Source organism: Cavia porcellus, unplaced genomic scaffold (assembly GCF_034190915.1).
Source record: "Cavia porcellus strain 051 isolate PalLab524CR breed Dunkin Hartley unplaced genomic scaffold, mCavPor4.1 scaffold_18, whole genome shotgun sequence".
Classification (NCBI taxonomy): Eukaryota; Metazoa; Chordata; class Mammalia; order Rodentia; family Caviidae; genus Cavia; species Cavia porcellus.
Genome location: NW_026947501.1, coordinates 63086425 through 63112942, shown reverse-complemented (window position 1 = coordinate 63112942; position 26518 = coordinate 63086425). Strand labels below are relative to the sequence as shown.

The 26518-nt window shown below is 45.1% G+C and overlaps 1 protein-coding gene across 1 annotated transcript; it reads left to right on the top strand.

Annotated features, from left to right (window-relative positions):
• Positions 1 to 921: 921 nt before the first annotated feature.
• On the top strand, positions 922 to 26445 carry LOC106026535 (ADP-ribosyl cyclase/cyclic ADP-ribose hydrolase 1-like). The gene is made up of 8 exons (XM_013147311.2): positions 922 to 1246; positions 9214 to 9343; positions 10844 to 10976; positions 15448 to 15530; positions 18874 to 18947; positions 21396 to 21485; positions 21826 to 21911; positions 25563 to 26445. The coding sequence occupies exons 1-8, from the start codon at positions 1041 to 1043 to the stop codon at positions 25586 to 25588; spliced, it is 828 nt and encodes a 275-aa protein (XP_013002765.1). The 5' UTR covers positions 922 to 1040; the 3' UTR covers positions 25589 to 26445.
• Positions 26446 to 26518: the final 73 nt, after the last annotated feature.

The window sequence follows — 26518 nt, the reverse complement described above, 5'->3', positions numbered from 1 at the left end:
AGTGTCCTGCTTGCTGCTGGCACAGGTCAAGTAGCTTACAGGGTCCCCTGAACATGGGTTCTTCAGGGAGATGCACTTCACCTGTCTATCTACTCAGGAGTCCGCCAGGCATCAGAGTTAAATCTGCACTTCCCTCTGCCTGCAAATCAGTTGCCCTGTAGAAATCCTGTGGTCTGACCTGTCGTGTGACTCAGGTCTCTGGTGAAGTGTCACAGACATTCTGTTGGGAAACCACAGCCAGGGGCAAGACCTTGGATTCCTAAACTCTAACTCTAACCCTGTTCTGATTTCATTCCACAGTCCAAAGAGCTGCACTTCTTCTAGAGCTCTGGGAAACCTGAATAGTAACAAGTTAGAGACCACTAAGTATGGCCAGGCAGTGTGTTAAACCTCTGGGAAACATGAACCCAGAGGGTCCTGAAACCCTGCAAAGCCCATAGGGCATGAATCTCCACTTCACATTTGAAGGCAGATGTTAAATGTAACTAGGCTGGATCTCAACTCAGAGTTTTGCCACCCCAAGGATGCAGCTTCCAGGAGTCCAACTTAAGTTGGGCCAGTAGGGGTGGAGCAGGCACCTGCCGACACAGGGCGACCCTTCCTAGAGAGAAGGTACTGTGTGGATGCTGGCACAGAGCCCGCAGCTTTTCCAGCTTCCTGAGCAGTGGCTCAAGTGTAAACTTCAAAGCTGATGAGGCCAGAGTGCAGGGACAAGGCTGTAACTTCAGCATCTGGGAGGGCTCCAGGCAGTGCCTCCCTCCTCCCCCATGGAGAAGGGAGTCTGAGCCCCTCAATGTACTGGAAGTGACGGGCTGGAGGAAGGTGGTGTCTTTTAAGCTCTTTCAAGCCCTATTTGCTCAGTGTCCCACGGAAACTTTGAAAGGGGGGTGGGAAGGGAAACAAAGAAAAGCAACCCACAGGAAAGGGGGAGGTTCAAGGTGAGAGAGGACTGCGCTCTCCTCTCTTCCTGCCCAGCCTCCAGCTGCCTTGGCCTCCCTTGTCTTAGCCTGGCCAGCCACAAAGCCTTCTGCCTTAGGCTCATGGCTGTCTGTGGGATCCCTACGAAATGCTGTGCTGTGCTCTGCCTCCTGGTCTTGATCGCCATCCCAGTGATTGTGGTTGTAACTTTGAAGTGGGCACGGAATCCTGAGGCGTGGAATGGCCCTGGCAGCACCCGAGACTTTTTCAACATTGTCCTGCACCGGTGTATCCTGCACAAGTGGACTTTAGAACTGCTGTACCACAGGTGATCTGGGGTGGGCACAGCCTGTACCACTGGGTGTATATGTCCTGGTTCTGGTCCTGATCCCTTTCCTGGTCCAGGTCCTTGTCCCTGCCATGGTCATCCTTCTGGTCCCCCTGGAAGTTTAAGTTCTCTTCCTCGACCCAGTCACCATCCCAGTCCAGGTCCCCATCCCCATCCTGGTCACTGTCCTGGTCCCTATCTTGGTCCCCGTCCCTGCTCCAGTCCCTGTCCACATCCTTGTCCCCATCCGGTCCCAGCGTGGAAAGCGCATGGGGATGACTGTTCCAAGGACACCCTCTGCGAGCCTGTGGTGAGGCCACAGGGTGTGTGCAGGGCCCCAGCCCTGGAAGTCTTTAGGTTCATATACACAATACCCTCTGCTCTGCATCTTGTGCATCCCCAACTGCTCATAACCCATAGCTCTCTGAGGTATGGGATGCTGCCCCTCTGCAGGGAAACCCTCTTACCCCTACTCCTGCCCCCAGGGCTGGGTCTGCCTGGTGGAACTAAGCTTTAAAGATGTATAGAAAGTAGGCGAGGCTGGGAAAGCCTGCAGGGAGCTACAAGATGCATGGTGCTTAATGGTGCAAAACCCCTGGTCCCAGATGCCACAGCGCCCTGAGGACAAGACCAACTACTGCAGTCCATGCTCTGCTCAGCAGGTGGATCTGAAGCAGAGGCAGTGCTTGCAGACTGTTCAGTTCCAAGGGTCTCAGGGTCCCACTGAGAGTTTCGTTAACAGATAACTGGATGCTTAACTGAAAGAGAAACTAGACTTGGGGGCACTCTTTTGGGCTACACTCTGCCTTGCAGTATGAACTCCAACTTGAAAGGACTCTTAAAAAGCAGTCTTCAGAGAGGCTGAAGCAGGAGCTCACAAGCCCCAGCCTGGGTAACTTCACAACTAAGGGAAGTTTAATTTTTCAATTAAAGAGTAAAAGAGAAAAGAAAAAAAAAAGAAGAAGAAGAAAAAACAGAGGGAAGGGTAGCATAAGCAAAGGCAAAAAAGATCTTATTTTTGATTTCAACTGAATTTACAGAGTTAAGACTTTTTGGTTGTTTCATTGGTTTTGATAAACGGATACAGTCGTTTCCATGTGCAGAGCCATAGCAAGACAGATGCACCCAGTCACGGCACGGCTATCAGTGTCCTCCTGGGTGTGGACACAGTGTTAACCACAAGTGTGGACACACATCTTCACTTGTGCCTGTATGTTCAGCAAAATATTAACAGGCAAATATTTGTTTAATCATGATCCAGTTTCAGATTAACAGGGTATGGTCCCTTAACAGTTTTGCAGACATCTTTACAGATGTCTTATGCTGTCCACACCCACTCACCGACATTTGGAATGAATGATTACTAATAACACTGAGCTTCCTGCCATCTACTGAGCACTCAGAACCTTAAATCACTTAATCCTTTAACCACTAAATTGGTGGTTACCACTGATAACCCCAGTTGACAGAGAAGTCAATGGAGGGTTTGCATGAGCTGCCCAAAACTGGGCAATGCAAGAATGAGCTCTTAGCCACAAATTTATCGTCCTGTGTTCTATAGGCTGAGTGAGTTTGTGGGTCAGATCTGGAGACTTGAAATAGAGACATGAGTATCAAAAATCTGCAGTGAACAGGTTGTGATCAGAGCATGTGGCTGCCTTATCCTGGGGTGGCTTAAGCTGCTCTGCTCCGAGTCTCAGCATCCAGGTTCATAGCTTGGTGACCTCATAGTGTGACCTCGTGAGCGTCCCTAAGTTTACCTGTGCCCTGGTGCTCTCAACTGTAAATGGAAGTGTTTACCATAGCCTTCTCCTGTGTGGACCAATTGTGGTGAGTAGGAGGAGGAATCTTCTTTCCATAACCTGTCAGTGTCCTGTTTTGGAAATGTAGCACGCAGAGACCTTTCTGTACTAGTAAGTCCAGATCAAGGTCATTGCAGTGAATGGCTTGTGTCCACTGAGCAAATCAGCCCTTTAACAACAGCAATTATGGTGTCCTTTTTAAATGATCTTTTAAGCTTAATGCTTGATCAGGAATCTTTCATTTGTTACTTACTGACCCACTTTTTCCTTTCAGCATCTCTTAATAATTCCATTGGAGAAGATGGGACCGTTTTCAGCTTATGGATTAGTTTGTTTCCCTTTTTTTAAATCCCTCATTCTTTCAGCAAAATCCATGTTGAGGACCTATTGTGTTGCAGGCAGTGAACCAATAAAGTCACAGGAGAGTGTGATGAAGCACCCACTCTTATGCAGCTTTCTTTCTGCTGGTAGAGACCAGCCCTGAGAACATCTGTGTGTCTGTGCCTTTACATACCCATGGGGATGGTTCTGGAGGTCGAATTTCTAAGGCTGTTGTTGGGTCAACATTGTCACTTTAAATTTTAATTTTTCCCATTTCTGAAATTTCCAAATTCCCCTAAAATAGCTATCCCATTGCACACACTCACATCAATGTATCAGAGGATGTGTGTTCCAGTAATCTCTTCATTCTTGAATATTCTCAACTTGTTTAGTTATGAGAAAAGTGGCTTCCAATTTTACCCCAGAGAGCCTAAGCATCTTGTGTATTTTTATCAGCTGTTTATACTTTTTTGTGATGTTCTTGTTCAGACACTTGACAATTTCTATAGAGTTATACATCTACTTATTTTTGTGAGAGTTCTTCATATATTTTAGATAATGTCATCAAGCACATTATCTTATAACCCCTTCCCTGGAATTTCACTCTGGGACCATGTTTGATTGGCAGATTCCTGGATTTGATGATGACCTTGAGACTGTTTCTTATTTTGATAGTCTTTTACAGGAAAGCTGAGGACTGACAGTTTTCTTATTTTTTCTTTCTGTTTTCAGCAGTACTGGGGATTGAACCCAGGATTTCTACACTAAACTACACCCCAGCTTTTTTATGTTTTGGAGACCAGGTCTCACTCAGTTGCTAAGTTGCTCACTTTGGGAGCACTTGTGCTCCTCCTGCCTCGGTCTCCCAAAGTGTTGGGGATACTGGCATGTGCTTCCATGTCCGACTTTTATTTTACATTCCGCAAATTCCAACTTGGAATTTTGGTTTTCCCTTCTTTCTTCTTATACCTCAGCCTACAGAGCTAGCGAAAGGAATATGTCCTTTCAGCATTCTGCATGGAAGTCCTCTTAGCTGGACCTCCCAGCCCATGAGGAGCGTTTACACCTCCATTAGAGCAGGTGACTGTGTTACTACAGATCACGTGAGGTGGGCTGCTGCCCTGCCGCACTCCAGGCTGGTGGTCTGCTGCTCCCTCCAGCCTGCACTCACCATCTCCTGAGACTTCCCTTCTTCTGTCTGCCACCCAGTCTCAGTGATAATGTCACAGAGGGGTAGTCAGGGCCTCCAGAGGAAAAGAGACATAGTATGTGTATGGGGAGGGATGGGGCTTGGTTTATATCGCTTTGCAGGGAGGCAACTGGAAAATCCTGGCAGGCAGGAGACCCATGCAGAGTTGATGTTGCAGCTTGGGTCCTGGATCTCAGTTTTTTTCTGAAGGCCTTCCACTGATTAGAAGCAGCTCACCCAGAACACAGAAGACAATGTACACATCAGGTCTCTTGATTTAAGTGTGACTCTTGTCTAAAAAATATTTTCATGTCAACAGCCGGAAGTGGGTAGGCAGTGATTGGGTTCCTGGGACTCAACAAGGTGAGGATGAAGGTTCACTGTCATGCATTTGTTTAAGGTTTTTGTTGTGCAGTTCCTGCCTCCCAGATAACATTTTCTGCTTTTGCACAATGAACCAGTGCCCTGAAGTTTAGTGACTTAAAGCAGCCATCACTGATTGTCTTTCAGAAGTCTGCGGGGTGGCCCAGATCCACCAGCTACAGGTCACCTAGGCCTGTTGTCACCTGGGGAATGAACTTGGCCAGATAAACCATCTTCCCCCATCTTCTGCCCATCACTTCTGTGTCCAAGTTGAATGAGTTCTCTGGGTCCTTTATTTTCACATCACAGCTATTGATTCTCTTTCTGTTTTGCTTCTCCTTCCTCTTCAACATTCCCGGGCTATCTCAGAAGCCCATTCTTCAGTTTTACTTCCCCAAACCTTCTGTTTTGATGACACACATGATATGTGAAAGTCAACTCCGTGAAATTCATTTGTACACAAATGCACACAGACTCTGAGGGAGGATTTACTGCCCCTCTGGTGCCAGCACTCAGAATGGTGGGAGGAAAAGAAGCCACAGGTTTGGGTTGCTCTGGAGTGAGAGGCGCAGAGGACCAGCCCGAGAACCAAACGCTGCAAGACTGCATGATCTGCAGCTGTGTAGGGTCCACTGGTTTCCTGGAATCCTCAGGGATGTGTCAGACACACCCAGAGACCCACTGCATGTGGCAGAGTGTGTGGGCCAAGTGCCTGCATGGTACCACCTCGGTGCAGAAGGGGCATCACCTGCAGGCCTGGGGGAGTTAGGAGGTCTCCAGGAATGCAGTCTTGTCTGAAGCCTTCTTTGAGATCGGATTCATCAAGGCGGTGCTCTGAGGACCGTCTCCCTTTTGGAGACAAAAGGTTGAACACTTTATGCTTTCTAAAGGTGGAGGGAGCTTGGCGAGGATCCTACTGCTGACAGAGTACAGACCTCCTGTCTGTGACCTGGGTCTTCTCAGTACTCACAAGAGTAGGAGAGGAACCATTTCACACAGGACCGGACAGAACAGGGCAGGACAGGACAGGACAGGACAGGGTAGGGCAGGGCAGGGCAGGACAGGGCAGGAGGGGATCCCAGCAAGGTTTTACTTTGGAACCTTGGAGTGGCCCCCTGGTCCCAGCAGGATTCCTGTCAGCCTGCGGGCTTCCTCAGACCTATGGACAGAATTGTACCCTTCATGTCTTCTTAAATCATAGGGGATGATTTTCAAGCTTCCTCCACCCCACCTTTCCTTCAGAGGTCCTGGGACTAAAGCCGCAGCCAGACAGCTTTAATCCACCTGTCTGAAAGTGGAGCTTGGGGATGCTCTGGTTATGAAAGGGCGGTCAGCTCTCAACCTGAGTAATCTGTGGATGGGTGGAGTGAAATTCATGGGCCAATAAACTGATTTGGGCCCTGTGGGGCTTGGGGTGCTGCCAGGATGTCCAGGACAATGCAGCTGTGGTAGTAGAATCTTCTAGCAGGAAAGGCTGGTTGGAAGCCTGTGGAATGGGAAAGATGACTGAGCATCCCTAGAAAGGTTAGTGGTTCCCACTGTTGGACTCTTACCCACTGTTTTTATTCTGCACTAAAACCAACAGCCAAGGAAGGAGGCAGTGCGACAGTGAGAGCATTTTCAGTTCTCATCCCTCTGAGCAGTTAGGACTGTTCTGCCTCTCCCTTTCCTGTGTTTTTCTTGGTGCTGTTGTTGTTGACTTGTTTGTTTGTTTTTTGATACTGGGATTTGAACTTGTGACCTAGTGCTTGCCAGGCAGGCAAGCCTTCCCTCCCTGTCTTCCTCTCTTCCACTGGGCCGAGACACCCACCGCCCTCCTTGCCTTCCTTGCCTTGCTATACTCCAGCATCTGGACAGCAATTTTCAGAGAGGCTCTTTGTCTTGTGTCCTCCATTGCAGTTGACAGTGTGAGTGGAAAGGACAGGGGACAAGAGAAGGCAGTATTTCTGTTCACTTAGGCCAAGGTCATTTTTACTTTGTGTTCTCCAACTTCTAAACTCTTGAAAGTAGAAAAGTGGGCTCTGTGTCCCATCTTCTTCCAACTCTGCAGAAACACTTAAGACTAGGCAAAATTACGTTAGAGAAGCCCACATTTTGTTAAAGATGTAATGTGATTAGAGTTCCGCCCACAAGGCATGGGCAGGCAAGCCCTATGGGTAATAAGAGCAAGTGGAATATTTTACCTGTGGAGTGGGGATAAGAGGAGACAGTTCTGTTTGCTTCTTTGTTTTGAGGGGGAAACAAAAAAGTGTGGGCTGGGAAGCGACCTATATTTCAGTCACCAGTGAGTGGTAAAGAAAACATGGTGTTTATACCCACGGGAGCACTACTGTGCCACAGAGAGTGGCATACCCCAGTCATTCATAGGAAAATGGACTATCATAGGAAAAGAAGACAGTCTTGTTAAGTAAGATAAAGCAGACACATAAGATTAAACATTGTATGTTCTTTCCTTACACAAGAATTCCAGGGTGTAAATAAATTGAGGAGAAAACACAAAAGTTATAGAATAGGAAACAGGGAAATCAATCTTCTGCAAAAGAAAAGAGGATCCAGAGATGGAGGGAAGAGGGATGCAGAGCTTGAGGGGGGATGAAAAAAGAACTAGGATATGTTATGTACCCACAGTGAGTGCCATCAAGTGTAGCAGACATGTACCAATAAAAATGAAAACTAGGAAAGATTTTATGGTCTCATGAGGAAAAATTATTTCTCAAAGAGGGCTCAGTGATATTATAAATTACCTTGCCATTTCTCTGCTCCATTGTGTCCACTCCAGTGTCCCGGTCACCATCTGCTTTCCCCACGGTGCCTGGGTCAGTGGCTGTGGCAAGGAGCTAGCTATGAAAATAAATTTCATAACTATTCATAACCATATTCCTAACTGTATACCAGGGCAACCCTGGTAGAATCTAATGGCTGTGGTTCTAGTTATCGCAGTGATGGGACATTGGTGGTTATTGGCTAACCAGCCATAAGCAGGTGACCATAAGTAGGGAGGTGCTGGAGGCACAGGTCAAGAGCTCCTTCTGGATTGAAGAGTTCAGTAGAACCGTGGAATGACTAGTCATGTGTCGCCCCTCTGAACTTCCAGTGTCCTTCCCCTGTGAAATGAAAGCTTGGTTAGATCAGTGTCCTCACCGGCAGTTACCCAGTTAAGCTTACTGGAGAATTTCAAGTCCTACTGCCTGCCCACTCCCACGCTGAGGTGGCCACAGGCACTGTGATGTTTCTGAGGCTCTGTAGCTGGTCCCCCATTGGGGCCTGCATTGAGGATCTCCGGGTAGGACAGTGTCCAGCAGCACTGCAGCTCAGGTGGGAATCGACCTGGGCGCAGGTTGAGCTCCCAGCAGCATCTGCTGCATTGACAGCTGTTGCCAGCAGTCCCCTCCTAAGCAGCAGCCTTGAGCTCTCAGGACTGGGCCTACCATTTTGTAACAGAGCGGGCTTGGAAGAAAACTGTGATACTGACCTTGCAGGAGTGCCTCTCTGCCATGTGCTCGGAATGAGAAAGGTCTGCTCCCATCTCTGTCCACCGAAGGCCTAGCTCTTTTCTGTTTCAAGGTGTTTAAGTCAGTGAAAAGGCTGATGTGCTTGTGCAGAGGGAAGTGTTTATTCCGTGGGTGCAGGAAAGCTTCACAAAGCCTTCCTCCACACTTCACAGCACTTCCCGTTTTGGTCTTCACATGGGGTACTTGGGAGGCTGCGATCCTAGACTGCATGAAGGACTCGGAACCAAGTTACAGACTCTTGCAATGCTTTGGATTCTACTCCTTCTAAGGAAGAAACTCTCTTAATTTTCTTTTCTCTTACATTTTTAGCTTGAAATTTCGTGAACTCTTCTTAAGATAATCTTTCTTAAAAAAGTGTTTATGTACCTAAGAGGCATAAAAATAATTTGGAGGTGTGTGAGGTTTTGATGAAGTCTACCTCCAGCACCACAAACAACTATAAATTCTTGGTGCGTAGTAGAGTAAGAGCTCAGTAAATACTAGCTAATTTTACATTTTTTTCTTTTTTGGTACCAGGGATCAAACTCAAAACCTTGTGCTTGCAAGGCAGGCACCTATGCCACTGAGCCAAACCCCTGGCCCCATTGTGACAGTGTTTTATTATGCAGTTCAGGCTAGCCTTAAATTCACTGTGTAGCTTAAGCTGGCCTGGAAGGCAAGGCCAATCCTCTTGCCTCCGCCTCCTGAGTGCTGGATTTACAGGCACACATAACAACACTCAACTCAATATTTTAAATATCCATCTCTGTTTAATTTTATTTTCCACATTTTACCGCACAGACGTGAAACCTGCCTCAAAATACGGGATGCATTCAAAAATGCTTTTATATCAAAGAATCCCTGCAGTGTTACAAAAGAAGACTATGAACCATTAGTTCGCTTGGTCAAACAAACAGTGCCCTGCAACAAAGTAAGTGGTCAAGGTCTTACGCCTGAAACTGGGTAGAAAAGCCAGTGGGAAGAGGACAGGGGACAGGTTTTGAGTGGGATCAGGGAAGATGGAAATATAAATATTATAACTTGGGAGTGGGCATTAGCGAGAAAGTTGTTGGGGCCACGAAGAAATGAGGATATCATCAGGGTTTGAGACCTGTCGGGAGGAAAGGTAAGGTTGAACCAGGGGGAGAATAAAGGAGAATTGGCCCCAAATCGAGGGAAGCACACCTAACACCACCCCCCTGCACACAGAGAAGCAAGAGCAGCCTGACTTCATTTACAGGAGAACTTTGCCCTGGGCCTCCGAACAGAAGGAAATGAACAGAAACTAAGTCAACTCGCATTTGCAGCCCCGCCCTTAGCGTACTCTCCTGCTAGTTTCTAAGGCAGCAGGGCTGTGCTGTGAGACAGATGAGCCCTTGTGAACACTCCTGTGTCACCAGCGAGAAAGTGGCATTCAGGTGGCCGGTGACTGTCCAAGTGTGGCAGGCTGGAAACGTACTCAGAACAAGACCTGGAGACATAGAAGCTTGGGTTCAGATGGACTGGTTATGCAGGGAAGGGCACAGCATGGAGAGCAGCTTCTCCAGAGTCGCCCAATTTCCTGAGTGTCCAGGACTGTTCCTGTGAAGCCCTTAAGCCCATTCACAAAGGCATCATGGCCTCTCTTCCTGTGCCTCTGTGAGTTGGAGTCATCAGGACACCAAACATGCTTCCCTGTGCAGAGAGCTTGGCAAATAGCAACTCTGCCTGTATGGTGCCTTGTGATCTACTCACAGGAACTCACTGAGCCTGCCCAGCTGCCTGGGTGTCCCTGCCAGCTCTCAGGTACAAAGGTGAGGCTCCACAGTACTTTGGTCAAACAGCTGAAAAGTGGTGGCACTGGGTGACATCCACAAGGGGCGGGACCTCGGGGCCCATGCTGTGAGCCACACCCTCTGCCTCATGGATAGACAGATTCAGGAGGCAGGGTCTCCTGCAATGCCACTGGCTGTTCCTTTCAGGGAGAGACGGAACCCCCCCCCCCCGCCTTGTGTGCATGTTAGGGACATTTGGGTAAAGGTAGAAAGGACTATGGAGCTTTTTAAGAAACAAAGAGCAAATCTCCCAGGAAACAGCACATAGGCAAAACTTTGCACAGATAACTGAACTGGAGGAACATTGGAGCTCCCTAACGCCTCCTCCAGTGCAGCGTTAATTGTAAGGTTTTGTTCAGTGGCTTCTAAGGTTTCTTGACTACAACCCAGAATAATAAATGCATTTTCCATTATGACCTAGAATGTGCACATGTGCGTGCACACATGCACGAGAGCACACACACACACACACACACACACACACACACACGTTCTGTCTTCCTCACTGCTTCTCATAGAATGCACTTAGCTCAGATCAGTCTTTACCTTTGCTGTGTGTGATGTTCTCTGACAGCATGGCTGCCTTCTCTGACTGAAGTTGCATTGCTCTTCCCCAGAGCCTGTTCTGGAGCAAGGCGAAGGAGCTGGCGCATTGCTTTGCCAAGGTGCGTGGGATGTTTATGCTGGAGGACACACTGCTGGGCCACATGGCCGACGACCTCAACTGGTGTGGAAACAGCAGCTCTGCTGGTGAGGACCTGGGTGTTCAGGGAAGGAGCCTTGCCAAGGGGTCCCCAAGAGGCATGTGTGGTGAGAGAGCCCTGGGCTGCCATCCTGACACCAGCTGTGTCCAGTGGGAGGCGTGCGCCCTAGCAAACCCCTAACCTGCTGGGGAGTCTGGGATCACCCTGGCCTGATTCCCTCCATTCTGAGGGCTTCAGATTCTTAGGCTTTTGCCCCATATTGTGGATGTCATTCAGGACCAAAGAATTCATGAGGCCTCCAGACCAATGTCGTGTCCCATGGAAGCCACGGCAGCCACAGGAGCCCCCAGTGGTGGCTTTGCCATGGACACCTTGTGGCTTGTCTAACACAGGAAGACCCAGAGCACCTCCCTCAGAAAGGTGTTCGCCCTCCACGAAACCACCCAGAGCCTGACTTTGCTTTTCTCTCTCTCTTTTATTTTTATATGGGGAGTATTTTTATTTATGTTATTTTTAGTGTTTTTTGATTAGTGCAAATGTTTGTCTTATTTTCTTTCTTTCTTTCCTTCTTTTTAATTTGCTATGGTGTCTTGATATGTAGTTCAGGCTGGCCTTGAACTCACTATGTAGCTTTTAGTTATTTCTCTCTTGTTGCTGGAACAAAATACCTGACATACAAAGTTAAAGAGGGAAAGGTATATTTAGCTCACAGGTTGTGGAGATTTCAGTCCATAATCAGCAGGCTCCAAGGCAGGCTGGCATGACTAAGGGGCAACAGCTCCTGGCAGCAGAATGCAGCAAAAGCAACAAAAACAGAAGTGCGGGGACAACAAGCCTTTCCCCCCTCCTCTTACACAAGCTGAGCATGTTTACTAAGCGAGGCCCCTGACCCTCTGCTGAGCCACTTGGTTAAACTGCTGAACTTCTCAAGTTGACAGAATATATCAACCCTCACAGTGGCCAGGCTAGCTTCTGATTCATTGCAATCCTCCTGCCTCAGCCTTCTAGTGCTGGGATCACAGGCTTATGCCACTACACTTAGCTTTATATTTTTCATTATTTCCTGTGATAAACATGAACCCTGATTATTTCAAAAAAAATCTTACATATTACAGAAATGCATAAAATAAAAGGAATATGCAGCAAACATGTGCTAGTAAAAACAAAAATTAAAAAAAGTGATCACCTTGAAACATACCACTGCTGACCTCTATATCACTGTGAAAACAATAGCTTTTCAACAATTCAGTACATCTCTTTCCAGAACGGATGGTTATGGAAGTATATATATTTAAAATGTGTACTTACAGCTTTGCAACATGCTTATTAATTATTAGATATAGAGATAACCATATTCTTTAAAAGGCTTTGTTATGGATTAAGAACTGGTGGTCAACTTAACACCAGCTGGATTACATAAGCATGGCATTGAGTGAAGATGTTCCACCTGAGGAAAGTTGCCAGGATAAATAGGTGGAGAAGAAGGGAACTGTTGGAAGGTTGAGGCGTTAAGGAGGCATTATGGGTTCTTTTATGTGTTGCTGTCTGAGCTGTTGGTTCTCCTGGAGAAGCCTTGGTCCTCACATTGAGCATTGCTTCCTGGCTCCGGAGGGGAAGACATGTGCTGCTTAGTTTCCAGGATGAACTTGTCACGCTGCTTCCTGGCATATACCTGACTGTGCTTGTTGTTGGAGGAGCTGGGGGCCTCCATGTAACTGAGGACAGCTGTGGTGCCTCTCAGGACAGCCCTGGTCTTTGTTGTGAGTGTGACTTCTTGGTTCCAGCATAGTACGCTCATTCCACTAGCACAGCTCCTTCATCCTGCTGGCATAGACTTTCTGGCTTCCACCGCTGACCCTTGGGTTTTCCCGGCACGGATCCATAAAAGAGACTGGTGTGAGTCCTTCTTGTGGGCTCTGGACCTCCAGCTGGACTCGTGGGAGGCATTGTCTTGAGCTCTGGGTTTTTATCTGGATTCATGTGGGACATTGCAGGGGTGTTTAGGCTCTTGAATAAATAATCTACGTCTTTGGTGTTGCGGATAGATTTCCTGCATTTTCCTGTGTTAACTTCCTGTGTTAACCATTATAAAATACTATAAACTCCATATCCTAATCCTAGTTGTTTTCTGTGTACAACCCCTGACTACAACAGGCTTCATATTTAAACAATCTTATTGCTAGGCATTTAGGTTGTTTTAGTTTTTATTGATATAGACTACTGTTGCAAGAAACACTTTTGTGTGCACACACATACACACACACACACACAAATATACACCACTGAATGCTGAAAGTATATTGAAAGAGAAATTTTTTTAATGGAATTTCAGTGTTTAAGGGTACATTGTGATGGAAACTGCTGTACTTTCATTTAAAAGGTGGTAGCAATTTACACTCTGATCAAGACTATCTATGGGCTTATTTGCATTGATCTGGCAAAGTAACCAGGGCAGGACATCTATGGAAGAAAAGAGATGGATCCCGGTCACAGTTCCAGGGGTGAAGTTGAGTGACTGTGCCTGCTCAGGGCCCATGTCACCTCACAGCATGGTGGACAGTGCTGCACAGTGGTGAGTGTGCCAGCAGGAGAACTCAGCCACACGGTAGAGGGGAAGGAAGGGAGAGAGCCCAGAAAGCAGACTCGGTTCCTAACAACCCGCTTTCCTGGGAACCAGTTCAGTCCCTTGAGCCCTCATTCAGCCTAGAGGGAGCTAATCCAATATGGCAAGAAAAACAGTTTACTAAGGGCGACACTCCTGGCCCCACTGCCTCGACACAGCTATACTGGGGAGTTAATCTTTAGCGCAGGGTTTGGTGGGGGGGGGGAACCACATTTAAATCCTACTGCTGCTTGACAGTGGTAAGCTGGGGGTGCGCTGTTCATAGGTTCTGCCCTATCATCATCTCTTCTGTTCGTCCTCCATTTGTCCCTCCTTCTCTCTGTCTCTATCTCTGTCTTTCTCACCCCTTCTCTTTCTTCCTTCGGGAAATAGCCACCTTGGCTATTGATTATTTCATTCTATGCCACATAGTTCTGGGACATAGTTTAAGAAATTTGGATCAATTTTCCTCTTTCCCTTTCTCTCTCTCTCTTTCGTTCGTTCTTTTCTTTTTTTATTGTTTTGAGACAGAGTTGCACTATGCAGTTCCGGCTGGCCTTGAACTCACTTGGTGGCCCTGGCTGGCCTCGAACTCACAGTGATCTCCTTCCTCAGCCTCTCTAGAGTGTGCATTCTTTTCTTCTTTTTAAAATTGATTTTAAGCTGAAAGTGCGTGTATTTAAGGTATATAGGGTGAAGTTTTGATGCACATGTACATAGTGAACTGCTTATTGCACTTAAGCTAATAGCAGTGACTTCTTCTGGTAGTCACCATTTTTATGGTGATATTTTTCCTTTTATAGTCAGTCATTCACCAACCTAAACTGTTTGCCCAGTAATTAATCTTTTCTACCCATTACTGCTGCTTGAGTCCCCTCCTTTCTTGCAAGGACTATCATAGTATTCTTACTGATCACCTTTACCTCTTTAGGTCACACTCCCTCTAATGATAATGGTGATTTTCTTAAGATGAAGCTGTGATTGTAAGCAGTTCCCCCTAAAACCTAGAATGTCTCCTTTGCCTGAAGTGTAATGTCTAAATTCCTTGGGCTGCTCACTAAAATCATTAGAGGTAGAGTGCAAAGAGGTATGGCAGGGAAGAACTGTGCATGGCATGGAGGCTGGAACAGAGAGAGGGAGAGAGAGAGAGAGAGAGAGAGAGAGAGAGAGAGAGAGAGAGAGAGACACAAAGGGGAGAGGGAGGAAAATAGAACTTCCTGGTCCTCCTCCCCAGTCACCCACTTCCTCACACAAGATCTTACCCAGAATGGCATTGAGCTAAACTCATCAGTGGGCTAATCCACCAATGAGTGCCTCTCCTCCATAATCCAGTCACCTCCCTGGGCCCCTCCATGAGTACATGAGGCTTTGGGGGAGCATCTAGGTCTAAATGTTAACAATGCCCTTGAAGGAAGAGACACAGAATCCATTTTGATGCTCTGTATTTGCCCTCCATTGAGGGCTAAGCCTCTCTTGCTGGACACCAGTGTAGTAAGCCGCAAAGGTCACCTGAGCACAAGGAGGTCAGAACTTACAGAGTCAGGGAGGAAACTCTCCAGAGAGAGCTGTGAATGAGGAGAGAAGTGTTCTTGCCGGTTTTACCCCTGAGTCTTCCTGGACTCAGGAATAAGGGTAGGGGCTTATCTCGGTTGGGTGAACTCTTGCTGCCATTTCCAAGAATGATGACTCAAACTTACTGCTGTGTTGTAGCCTGGGATCTGGAGGGAAGGTAAGGATTTGGAAGAGATTCGGGGCACAGTAGTTAAATTGCACTGAGACTTGTCCCTTCCTGGTCTCTATCTTGGCAATGATGCTGTTGGAAAATGATGCCATTGTGATAGACAATCCAGGGAAGAATGGGGCTTCTGATAGCTCTTTGGTACTTTCATTATTTTCTATCAACTATGTCTTTTAGAATTGAACTATGAAAATTGCCCACGCTGGAGTGATTGCAAAGATACAGCTGTCTCAGCGTTCTGGAAGGCGATTTCCCAAAACGTAAGCAACAAAGAATACAGTTCTAGACTGGTGAGACATAGACCTTGAAGATGATACCCAGTAAATGGATCACAGAACTCTTTAGATATGAGAAGACTGTAAGATTCTTTCCTGAGTGAAATGTTTGGAAGAACATGCAGGCAGATTTTCACATCCGGTACTATGGTGCTTGTAAAGGGTTGATAGGCTCCAGTTGCAAAATCAAGGCTCTTACCTGTTACTTTGGCTGTGGCTGCCAGGAAGTTAGGTCAGCTTCAGTCCTTTGATACAGGATGATTAGATTCATTGAATAGCGTTATGAGTCTACATTGATAAGTTATTTACTGTGTGCCTAGTTCTTTACATAAATGGAAAGTTTTCATCCCCACAAGAATGCTATGAAGTAAGGCTTGTGGATATCATGTAACATAATCAGTCTAAAATATGCCCACCTAGATCTGGGAATTTATTCCCACTTATCTAACTCAGAACCAGAATCTGAGAGAAAATTGCCACCCCCTTCAAATATTATCTGTCTTCACTTGAAACTACCAGTGTATATTTATTTCCCTTTTAATTTGCTTCTTTGGAAATGATCAAAGGAAAACTGCTTTGTAAGTGGATTGGGAGGGGGAGGCATAAAAAGATTTAAGAAAAAAATGAAAAGAAGTAAAAGAAGAAAAAGTAAAAAACACGAAGTACAAGGTTTTAAATAGATAACTGAGGGGGCAGGTAGGGCAAGTACAATATTATGTATGTTAGTGATTATCATTCAGCCCATTTGTGCTGCTATAATAAAATATCTGGGCACAGGTGATACATAGATTCCTCATAATCCGCAGACAGGGAAGTCCCAGCAGGCTGGATGAGTAGTGAAGGCTGCCCTCTGGTTCCAAGACGGTGCCTGCTGCTCTGCCCTCACATGGCAGAAGGCAGGAGGGTAAAAATGCCCAGCTGGACATTAAAATAAGGACACTAGTCCTATTCGTATGAGCAGAACACTCATGGCCTAATCCCTTCCTAAGGCCCCATCTTACTCATGCTGTCACAATGGGTCTTAGCTTCTGGCTTGCAGACGGGGGCAGGTAGGAAGATGAATGCACGGCATGGCTAAACTGTGCATCACATTTGATGCATTTCCTGTGTGACAAGCCAAGAGGCGCCTTCTCTAAGTCACTCCCATGTATTCCTCCCAAATGGCAGTGTAAGAAGGAACAAATTCACACAGTAACAGTGAAGAAACCAGGATTCTTAGGTTAAATGACTCAACCAAGGTTGGGCTAGTAAGGAGCAAATCTGAAAGAGCCAAACTTTTATCTGTTCTAAAGCAGTGCTCTTTGATTTTGTTTATGGAATTCTGTTTATTTGCTTTGTCTTTTAAATGGAAGGTTTGATTTTCTTTAACTCCCTTTTGGTACCAAACTAAAGTACCTCAAGGAGATTCAGGAAAAGGTGAGAAGAGCAGATAGCCTGGGAGTTGAAACTGTGGTCGATTCAGCTGAGTATGGTGGTGTAAGCCTGTAATCTCAGCATTTTGGGAGGCTGAGACAGGAGGATTACAGGTGTGAGCCCAGCCTGGGCTATTTAGGATTTAGAAAGACTGTCTAAAAACAAGAAAAAGATTTGTAAAAACTGGGGATGTAGGTTGATGCAAATTCCCTGTGTTCAACTGACTGTATGACAAATAATAACAACCTCTTCCTCAGAAACAATAACTTGCTCACATTACATTGCCCTCCACTCACTGCGGCCTCAGCCTATGCTTGCTGCAAGTGTGTTCTTCCTTTGGGATGTGGCCTTTGTGCCTTCCAAGGTTTTCGCCTGCTCTTTCCTGGTCTCTACCACAGGTTCTCTGACACCTTGCTTACTCTTGACCTACTCTCTTTCCTCCATTTTTTCCTTCCTTTGATTTCTATTGGTCAGTCAATCATGCCATATATGAAGGACATGCCACTCAGGGCTGTGAAGGTGAGCAGGAAAACTGGGCTCTCAGTTCTCATGAAACTGTTACTACTGATAGCCAAAGTGCATTAGCTTATCATTACAATTCTGTACAGTTAATAATGTTAAGGAGACATGGGAGGTTGTTAGGATTCAGAGAAGGTAGCCTAAGTGTGCTCCAGGAGTACCACAACTCCATGCAGAGGGTTCAGGTCTCCCACCTGGCAACATGGCACACAGATGCAAAAGACAAAGGGAGAATGCTCTTCAGCTGAATGGATCTGGGCTGACCAATATTCTCTGTAAAACAAAAGGCTACAACTCCAATAGCTCATGGCTTTTATTGGTATCAGTCAGGGAGGTGAGTGGAGGTGGAGGCAGATGGGTAGGGAAGAGAAACTTTGAAAGCATTGGCTATAATGAGAAGCACAATTTTGTACCAGGCACAAAGGCCTCCAATTCTCAATGTGACAGAAAGGAAGGTATAATTCTTTTGTGAGTCCCAGAACCTCAGCTGAGCTGTCAACTCATGGCTTGACCCTAGAATCTCAGAGGTTCTTGCTGGAGCCCCCATTCCAGTTTTCAGCAGGGTGCACAATTCTCACCTGTCGGTTGTAATGAGACACATTGGCCTCTCTACCAGACTTGATCACATTCTTTTAGCCAGTTAAGAGAACATCTGGTGTAATACATTCATCTCTGCATATCTCAGTAGGTAGGGCTGAAGGAGGGATCAGGGAAAGATGGCGGCAAGGGGCTTTGTTTCCCAGGAGAGTGCAGCTGGGCAGTCTCCCACACAGCAGTCCTGGTGTGTCTCCTGGAGGAAACTCTAGATGGTTTTTCCTTGTTCATTTTGTTTCTTCCAGTGCTTAGCAAAGATTTCAGCTAAATGTTGCATGAGGAAATAAAACTCCTTGCTCGACTGTATTCACTCACTCATTCATCTACTTTCCTTTTCTCTTAGTGCCTGCTCAGGCTTCATGGTCACCTTCTCTCACCCGTCTCCATTTCCATAATGTTCCCATTTCCTATATGCTAAATTGTCCATTTTGTTATCTGCTAAATTAAATTCAGTGTCTCCTGTGCATGGTGCTAGGAAAGTACTTTCAATTTCCTCCTTTAAAGACATTTGTCCCTTGGACTTCCTTCTCTGAATGTGGCAACCCTGTGAACAATGCCACTGAACTTAATTGTTGGAACACTTATAGACTGGAGGAACTGCTTCAAAAACTCTGATATTTTCAAGCATAATTGCTCCAGTGCTTTGGAATACAGCTCTTTAGACCTGGCATTCCTGTGCCAATTCCCTAGGGGATGTTACTTCCTGAGTCAGATAATCCTAAGAATCATTGTAGAAGCATCTTCTGGGGAATGGTGACTAGGATAACTTACTGAGGAATGGTGAGCATTTCTTTCTTTTAAGTTTGCAGAGTCTGCCTGTGGTGAGGTCCACGTGGTGCTCAACGGGTCCTTAAATGAACCATTCAGTAAAAAAAGGTACTTATTTCTTTCAGTCCCTATTTGCAAGTGCTTTGATATTTCCCTGTTAAGTATTTCATCCCTAGAGAAAATATATACTTTTCATATTTCACATCAATAATATAGATATGGGATATAAAGGCAAAAAAAAGTTTTATAAAGTTTGTCTTTCTGGGTCAGTGCTTTTATGTTTTCTCCTTTATCTTTATCTAAAATCCTCTAATTCTCCTAATGGCTGTGACACTGTTTGCAGGTATTACTCTTGGCTTCTGTATTAGGGCTCTCAGAGGAACAGAATCAATATACAGTACAAGTACAGTTATACCAAGGATTGATTAGGTAGGCTTACAGGCTCAAGAGGTGAAGAGTCCTAGTGGTCATCGGTGGTGGAAAACTCCAGAATGGCCGTCCATGTGCTGCAGAGACAGAGGAGCCAGTGAAGCCCTGGAAGCTCACCTCAGGGTTACTGGTGTATGGCTGTGTTTGAAAGTTTCAAGGTCTATGTTGGAAGGCTGAAGAACGTGGGCTGAAAGCTTTAAAGAAGTGGAAAACTATGTCCGGAGGAGACAGCGAAGACTGGAGCTCTGCCAGAGGAAAAGGGGAGACTTCTTTCCTTTTTTTTATTCCACCCAGTCTACAAGCCTCCTGGCTGATGCCATCCTCACCAGGAGCCAGCTTCCCTTCCTTGGTTTATGGTCTGCATGTCATCCAGCCGCAGACATCTCCAAGCCTTTCCTAATCTGCTGTGTGGGCCTACTCAGGTCAAGTAGACACATCACAATGAACGGTCACAACTGCAGACTTGGTGTAATTTTCTCAGCTTTCTCTTTTGTTACACTGACACATCCATCCTCCACCTGAGTTCATGCTGCTCTCCCAACCCCCACCACCATTCTTTCCATCCAGGAATAACTGTCCTGCCTCCTGTATCTTCAACGAAGTTTGTATCCCAGTTAAGCAGTAAGATTACTACTTCAAACATCAGGAATGTGCTAGGCGCTTCACCTTCTTCATCTTTGTGCAGGTATTTCAGCGAGGCGGAATCCCAGGTTCTTAGAAGGCTGAGTCAGAATGATTTCACGATGGAGCCGAGCTTGTGCTACTTTGTGAGAACTTGTCTAAAAAAAAAAAAAAAGGAAAAAAGAGAAGAGGGAAGGGCGGGGAGTGGTCCAGTGTGAAGGCCCTGGGTTCAACTTCCAGTACTGGAAAAAAAATGTCTCCAGATATCTTTACATATGATCTGTATTGTGTTAGACATTGCTAACTCTAAACCCCAGCATATGAACCAGAAGAGGTAATTGTGATACAGATTCACTGAGATGATGTTAGTGAAAAGTGCTGAGCTCTGCCTGACACAGACACCATTCAGTGAGGGTCAGTGATTCATCTCTCATTTAATCCTCGTCATGGAACCAGCCGCACTGTTTCCTTCATTCTCTGAGCTCCTCTTCTAGCTACAGTTTTTATCACATTGATTGCTTGTGGTCCTTTTTATCTAACTTTTTCCTGATAGGGTTGATTGGCTGAGAGATGGAGATATATTGGTTTTGTTCTGGGTCCTGTACGTGCCCTCTCTGCTTCGTGAATTTAATATTTAATCCACAAAGAAATGTTTGCCCTTATGGCATCTACTGACCATCTCCTGTGGGCTTTTTAGAGAAACCTAACATTCAAGGATTTTATACTCAGATATTAGGATTTATGTTCTTGAGACAGGAGGGACACAGCTGTCAGAAATGAGTGGGAGTTTAGAAATGGGGTCAGAGAAGATTATACGCTTCTAGGAGTTTGCTGAGTATGGAAATCACCTGGGGGCAGTTCTGGCCCCAACTAACTCAGCGGGTGGTGAAGGGCTGAGACTTTTTGGTTCTGACTACCTTGCTGGCGATCTTCATCTACTGATCTGTGGATCTCTCTGAGTATTAGTCAGCTTTTTGTTGCTGTGACCAACAGCAAATGAAAGAAAGGTTCATATTAGCTCATAATTCCAAAGGTTTCCTTCCATGGTGCGCTGGCTCCAAGGCAGAGGCATTGTGATGGGAGGATGATGCACAGGAAAGCAGCTCAACCCACAGCAGTCAAGAAGGAGAGTGAGACAGAGTGAAAAAGTTGGAGAAGAATGAGGCGTGAATCTGATACAGTTCCAAGCTTGCAGTCCTATGACTCACCCGCATACACCCAGAAGTGTGTCTTACAGATCTCCAAGGCATCGCTCATGCCAGTCAACTTGACAATCAAGATGAAACCTCACAAGTAGCAAATATTTTAAAAACTCGATGTGCAGATTAAAAATCTTATCTTGAAATTCTTTAATAATTCAGGATTGTGTTGAGAGGGAATAAGTGGCAGTCTAAGGTAAATGGGTCAATTCCAAAGGGTGGGTCTGACCAAGGAGACTAGCCTCACCTGCTGGTCTTTGACAAGAGGCATAGTTTCCCATAAACGTCTCTGTCTCTTCTATTTTAGCATTTTTGGAAGTGTGGAAGTTGTTCATTTGGATGCCAAGAAAGTCCTTGAGTTACATGCCTTGGTGATTCATCAACCATCAAAATACAGGTAAATCTTATTCCTGAGGACCCGGGAAACTTTTTAGGAGTTAGCCCACAAAACAATGCATGCTCAGAAGACATTGGGAGCATATTCACAGAACAGACTCTGGCTCAGGAGATGAATAGTGTTTTACATTGAGCTCACTCCAGGAACCTCTTAATTTTATCTCCAAAATGGGCATCTAGTTAGCTCTCACCTTCCTCTGCCTCCTGACTCAAAAGCTCTGAAGAGTTGACTTGTGCTCCATCTTTTAATCCCAGGGCTTTGCCTAGGGCCTCCTCTGATGAAGAATCTAAGGAAGACATTTGTGACATATTGCTATTTTGACATCTTCTTTCTTCCCCAGGGAGTTATGCTCAAGTTCCTCCCTCCAACAACTGAAGTCAATTGTGGAGGCACGGAAAATTAAATTTCTCTGCAGGGATATTACAGGTAATAGCTTTCTTTGTGAAGAAACAGCTAAGTTGCCCTTTGTACACATCTGACCTCTCCTGATCTCTGGGCTGGGCTCCCTCTTGGGCCTCAGTGGTGATCTCTGTCCCTCTGCCAAGCCTGGCTCAGAAGGTTTTCCTAGCCAGGGGACTTTAGCTGGGCACCTTCTCCCTGTCACACTCGCCCCAATGCCAACCCCCAGCATAGACCCTCTCCTGAATCTGACCTGGCCTTTAAGGGCCTGTCTGCTGGTTTCCAGAGAGAGCGGCCATGCCAAGGGCTAGTGTATTTTCTGGATTTCAGGGGAGCAGAGGTGTGTTTGGCCAAGACTGATCTCCCACCTGAGGAAACCCTTGCAATTTGGCATACGCAGGCCTCTTTACTGGGCTCTGGGTGTAGATGCCGAATGCTTGGTAAGCTGCTATGCTGCAGTCTACTAAGGTTTGCCTTTTTAAATAACAAAGAGGAAAAATTTTAAAGAAAATGTTTAAAATTACAGACAGGTACAGTATGTTTTACCTGTAACTCTGTTTTCAAAGCCAGAAACTCTTCTGTTTTTCCTCTTTACTTCTTTCTTGGTTTCATTCTCCCTGTTTGTCTGTCTCCCATTTTCTTTCTTTCTTCCATGTTACATATTGAACCCAGCGCTCCATTCACCTTTAAGTTTTTCTGGCCGAGAATATAGGTGGGGACACATGGCTAGGAGCGTCTTTGGAGCTTCCTCTGTGTATAGTGACTGAGAACAAAACTACTATATGAAGAAAAATTTTTGGAAGCAGAACTGCTAGGTGTCTTTTCTGTATTCTCACCCCATGAGCCATATTATGGCAGAAAGAGAGGTGCAAGGATCTCTCACTAATGACACTTGTTTTCCAAATGCTCCAACACTCAGCTGGCTGTTGCTTGGCAACTGCCAGAAAATCACACTCACAACCTGCAGCCATTAGATGGGAAGGCAGAATGAGCCAGGAAGGAACTGTAGAGGAGGCTGTCAGTGTGAGTTACCCCAAGACATTTTTCTTGGAGGATACAGAGTACTCAAAGTCCAGCAGAAGACTGGAGAGTGAAGGGTCTCCCTCACTGAGTCTTCTTTTTCCTGCATTAAACATTAAGGGCCAGAAACTTTTAAATTAAACCCCACTGACCACCTTCACTGATGCTCAGGTGAACTCGTTCACTCTCTGTCTGGGAAGAACACAGAAGCACAGGGGCCTGGACAGACAGTGGCTCCTTCCCAAGGCGACATTTGGCATTCAGAGGACCAGAAATTGTGGCCTTAGTTATGGGGATCTGTTAAAATCACTGCTTGTTTTCTCCGACCAAGAGGACTGTTATATTTGGTGTGACTCTTTGGGCCTCTGTGGTGACATGAAGTGATGATCTGTAGGGCCCCTTGTGAGTTGTGCTGCTTTTGGGGACAGGCATTTGTCTCTAGGGAGCCCAAAGTGAATGTTACAGATTGTAGTCTGGTAATTTCAATCTCTCTATCCCAAATCTCCACCCTACTTGAAAACTTTCATCTGGCTGCCTAGGTATGAGCATTCAATGAACAAACAGAAGTGTAATTACATATACATAGATTAGATTTCCTAGTGATACTGATGCTGCCCCTTAAGAAATCCTACTCCCCTGAGAAACACTAATGACATTTGGCATTGTGTCCTTTAGGAACTTTCCTATCTTTCCTTACATACGCTCCTGATAAAATACATACAAATTTTATTGATATAAGTGTTAAACAGGGAATGAATAGCCGGAACAATTTGGGGGGGTTCCCCATAAAAACAGCAAAGATCAGTGTGTTGGTGTCCACTAGTGGGATACAAAAAAAAAAAAGACACCAAAAACAGCACTAAATATCTCTCTTAAGGGGTGCACTAATTCTTCTGTTACTTTAAAATATACCCTGGGTCTATCCCTCAAAATATACCCAACATGTGAGAGGTGCATCTATTTTCTTAGAACATTGGATGTGAATGTTTACATATCAATGGAGAGAGAGCATCTTAACAATATAATGGCTGCTTCTTTTCCATAATGAAATTCCCAATAGGTCAGAAACTGTTATAAAAAAACATCATATTCTCTTCATTTAATGTGAGGCCAAAAAAGCTTCAAAAGTCCTAAATGGCCAGAAAAGCTCCTTCTCCATGGGAGGGAGAGTTCCTTAAGGAAGAGACGCTCTCTCTGCCTGGAATGGAGTCATATGCGGAGTCCCACTGACCATACTGGTGGGATGGTGAGACTTTGCCCTTACAGCTAAGGAGTCCAACGCGTCAAGACAATTGGCTTCAAGTGAGCTCAAATTTCCTATGAAGTCAACATTTAACCTAACCCCTGAATTTGACTGACTTGTCCTCCAACTCAGTTTGTGACCAGAATCATGGAAAGAATCAAGTTCATGAAGTGAGGTTTTAATGTAGAAAGAGTCTGCCAAAGAACTGTATACTTCAGGGAAAAGAAAAACTTGTATAAATATTTTAATATTAAATTTATTGAAACATCGTGAGACTAATACAAGTTACCCTTGGCCTCTACAGTTACAAGAGGTGCTCAGAGTGGAGGCCATTAGTTTCCAGATATTGAGTAATTTTGTGAATCGCTGAAGAATTGCATACTTTTAGCGAGACTGTGCATATGGACAGATGTAAGTTTCTCATGTATGAGAAACAATACAGTACTGCAGCTTGTGTCTGACTTCACTTAACTTTCTGTTATCAAGTTGCATCCATTTGCCTACAAATTCCTCAAATTTATCTTTCTTTATGGCAGAGTAGTATTGCGCTGTATGTAAATACAACATATTCTTTACCCTTTCATCTGTTAATGGGCACACACACCCTGTTTCCAAGAACTGGTTACCATCAATGGTGCTGCCTAAGCCTGGTTATTTATGCAGCATGGCGACTCTAAGTTTGGGGGAGGCATCCAGAAAGGGGACACCTGGATCAAATGAAATTACTATTTTTAATTGTCTGAGGAATCTTTACACTGATCCTAGTGGTGATGATAGTTTCCACCCCCACCAACATGTATAAGACTTCGTTTTTCCTCACGTCCTTTCCAGCACTGGTTTAACTTGATGTTTTGGTGACAGCCATTTTTTCTGGGGTAAAATGGCATCTCATTGCAGTTTTAATTTGCATTTCTCTAATGGCCCTGATGTTGAACTTTTTTTCATGTGCTTATTGGTCATTTGTACTTCTTGGACAGATATCTATTCATTTAAGTTGCCCAACTTTTTATTGAGCCTTTTGTTTTTTTGGTAGAGGTCTAGTTTTTTTTTTTTTAAAGTTCTTTATGTATTCTTGATAATTAAAATCCTAAAATCTAAATGAATCAAAGATCTATGCGTTGAGGCAGAAACAATCTGCTGAGAGATAAAATAGATAAAACACTTGAAATCATGGGCATAGGCAAAATCTTCCTGAACAGAATCCCAGTGGCACAAGAAATAATCCCAAGAATTAACCAATAGTGTCACATCAAATTAAAAAGCATCTTTACCATCGCCAACAAAGTGAGGAGTGGGAATGGGGAAAGTGTCAGCCATGTGTGTGTCTGCGCGGAAAGGGCTTAGCTCGCTGGTGAGTAGCAGCATAAACGTGTTGTCCCACTTCTTGATCTCTTCTTTTTGCTCCCCTCTCCTAGACCTGACATGTTCATTACATGCATGAAAAATCGTAATTATCTGTCTGGTGGTACGGAAGACTCAGCAACAGCCCAGGGAGAACTGCTGGCCTGGGGGAGCCCTCAGGCAGAAAGGTCAACACCAGAGACTGAAGCTCTACCCCTCATCGTACTGAGATAACTTATGTTGTCAGCATAGCTTTTTCTTGTGTTCTGCTACTATTCAACAAAAAAAAATTGTACAAAATATGTTGGTATTTTTAAACTTTCATGTTTTGCTTTTATGTGCTTTATATGTAGGTAACTTCTTTTTGGCCATGCTAGGAACTAAATCAGGGTCCCATGTGGGCCACTGCTGTGCCGCTCAGCTACACCCCACTCTAGCTAGGAGCATCCTTTCTGTTAAAAAATGACTACACCAAACCTCTCTGATTAACACAGGAAGATAGGAAAATAAAATGTGTAAACTTTTCAGAAGACAGTAGAATCTAAACAACCAACTTTATCTCATGGTCTATTTTTGTGCCCTTCCTAGCCCAAAAGTCACACATTTAATATCAAGGTAGGAGGTGGATTGGAACTGAGCTCTGTCTAGCTCCAAAATCTCTCTTCTAGGCAGAGAACACCAAGCTGACAGCATGTTATGTTCTCCAACAAATGTGTGCTGGGTGAAACTAAGCACAGTATATTCTAGAATGTGATTTTTACAGATGGCACCAAAAAATTCATTTTTTCCTCCTCATGTTCAACGTGTTACACAGTCAGCTGTTAAAATAATATATATTGATTACAGGTTGTCTCGTGGTGCAATACTGTGTTGCCTACATTGTTCTCTTCTGATCTGCTTTGTTATGTCCTCTTTTGTCTTAATCTCTTTAAAATAAAAAAATATATTTGATCTTGATACTGCCCATTTACATTTTATTCCTCTTTTTTCTTGATATTTATTCACTTTATCAGTTTTTAAAAGAGCCAAC

What these genes read in the sequence shown, in the direction of transcription:
- LOC106026535 (XM_013147311.2), top strand. Translation starts at nt 1,041, where the DNA reads ATGGCTGTCTGTGGGATCCCTACGAAATGCTGTGCTGTGCTCTGCCTC. An exon ending in TTAGAACTGCTGTACCACAG is followed by an intron (nt 1,247 to 9,213) that starts GTGATCTGGGGT and finishes TTTACCGCACAG; the next exon opens with ACGTGAAACCTGCCTCAAAA. An exon ending in CATCAACCATCAAAATACAG is followed by an intron (nt 21,486 to 21,825) that starts GTAAATCTTATT and finishes TTTCTTCCCCAG; the next exon opens with GGAGTTATGCTCAAGTTCCT.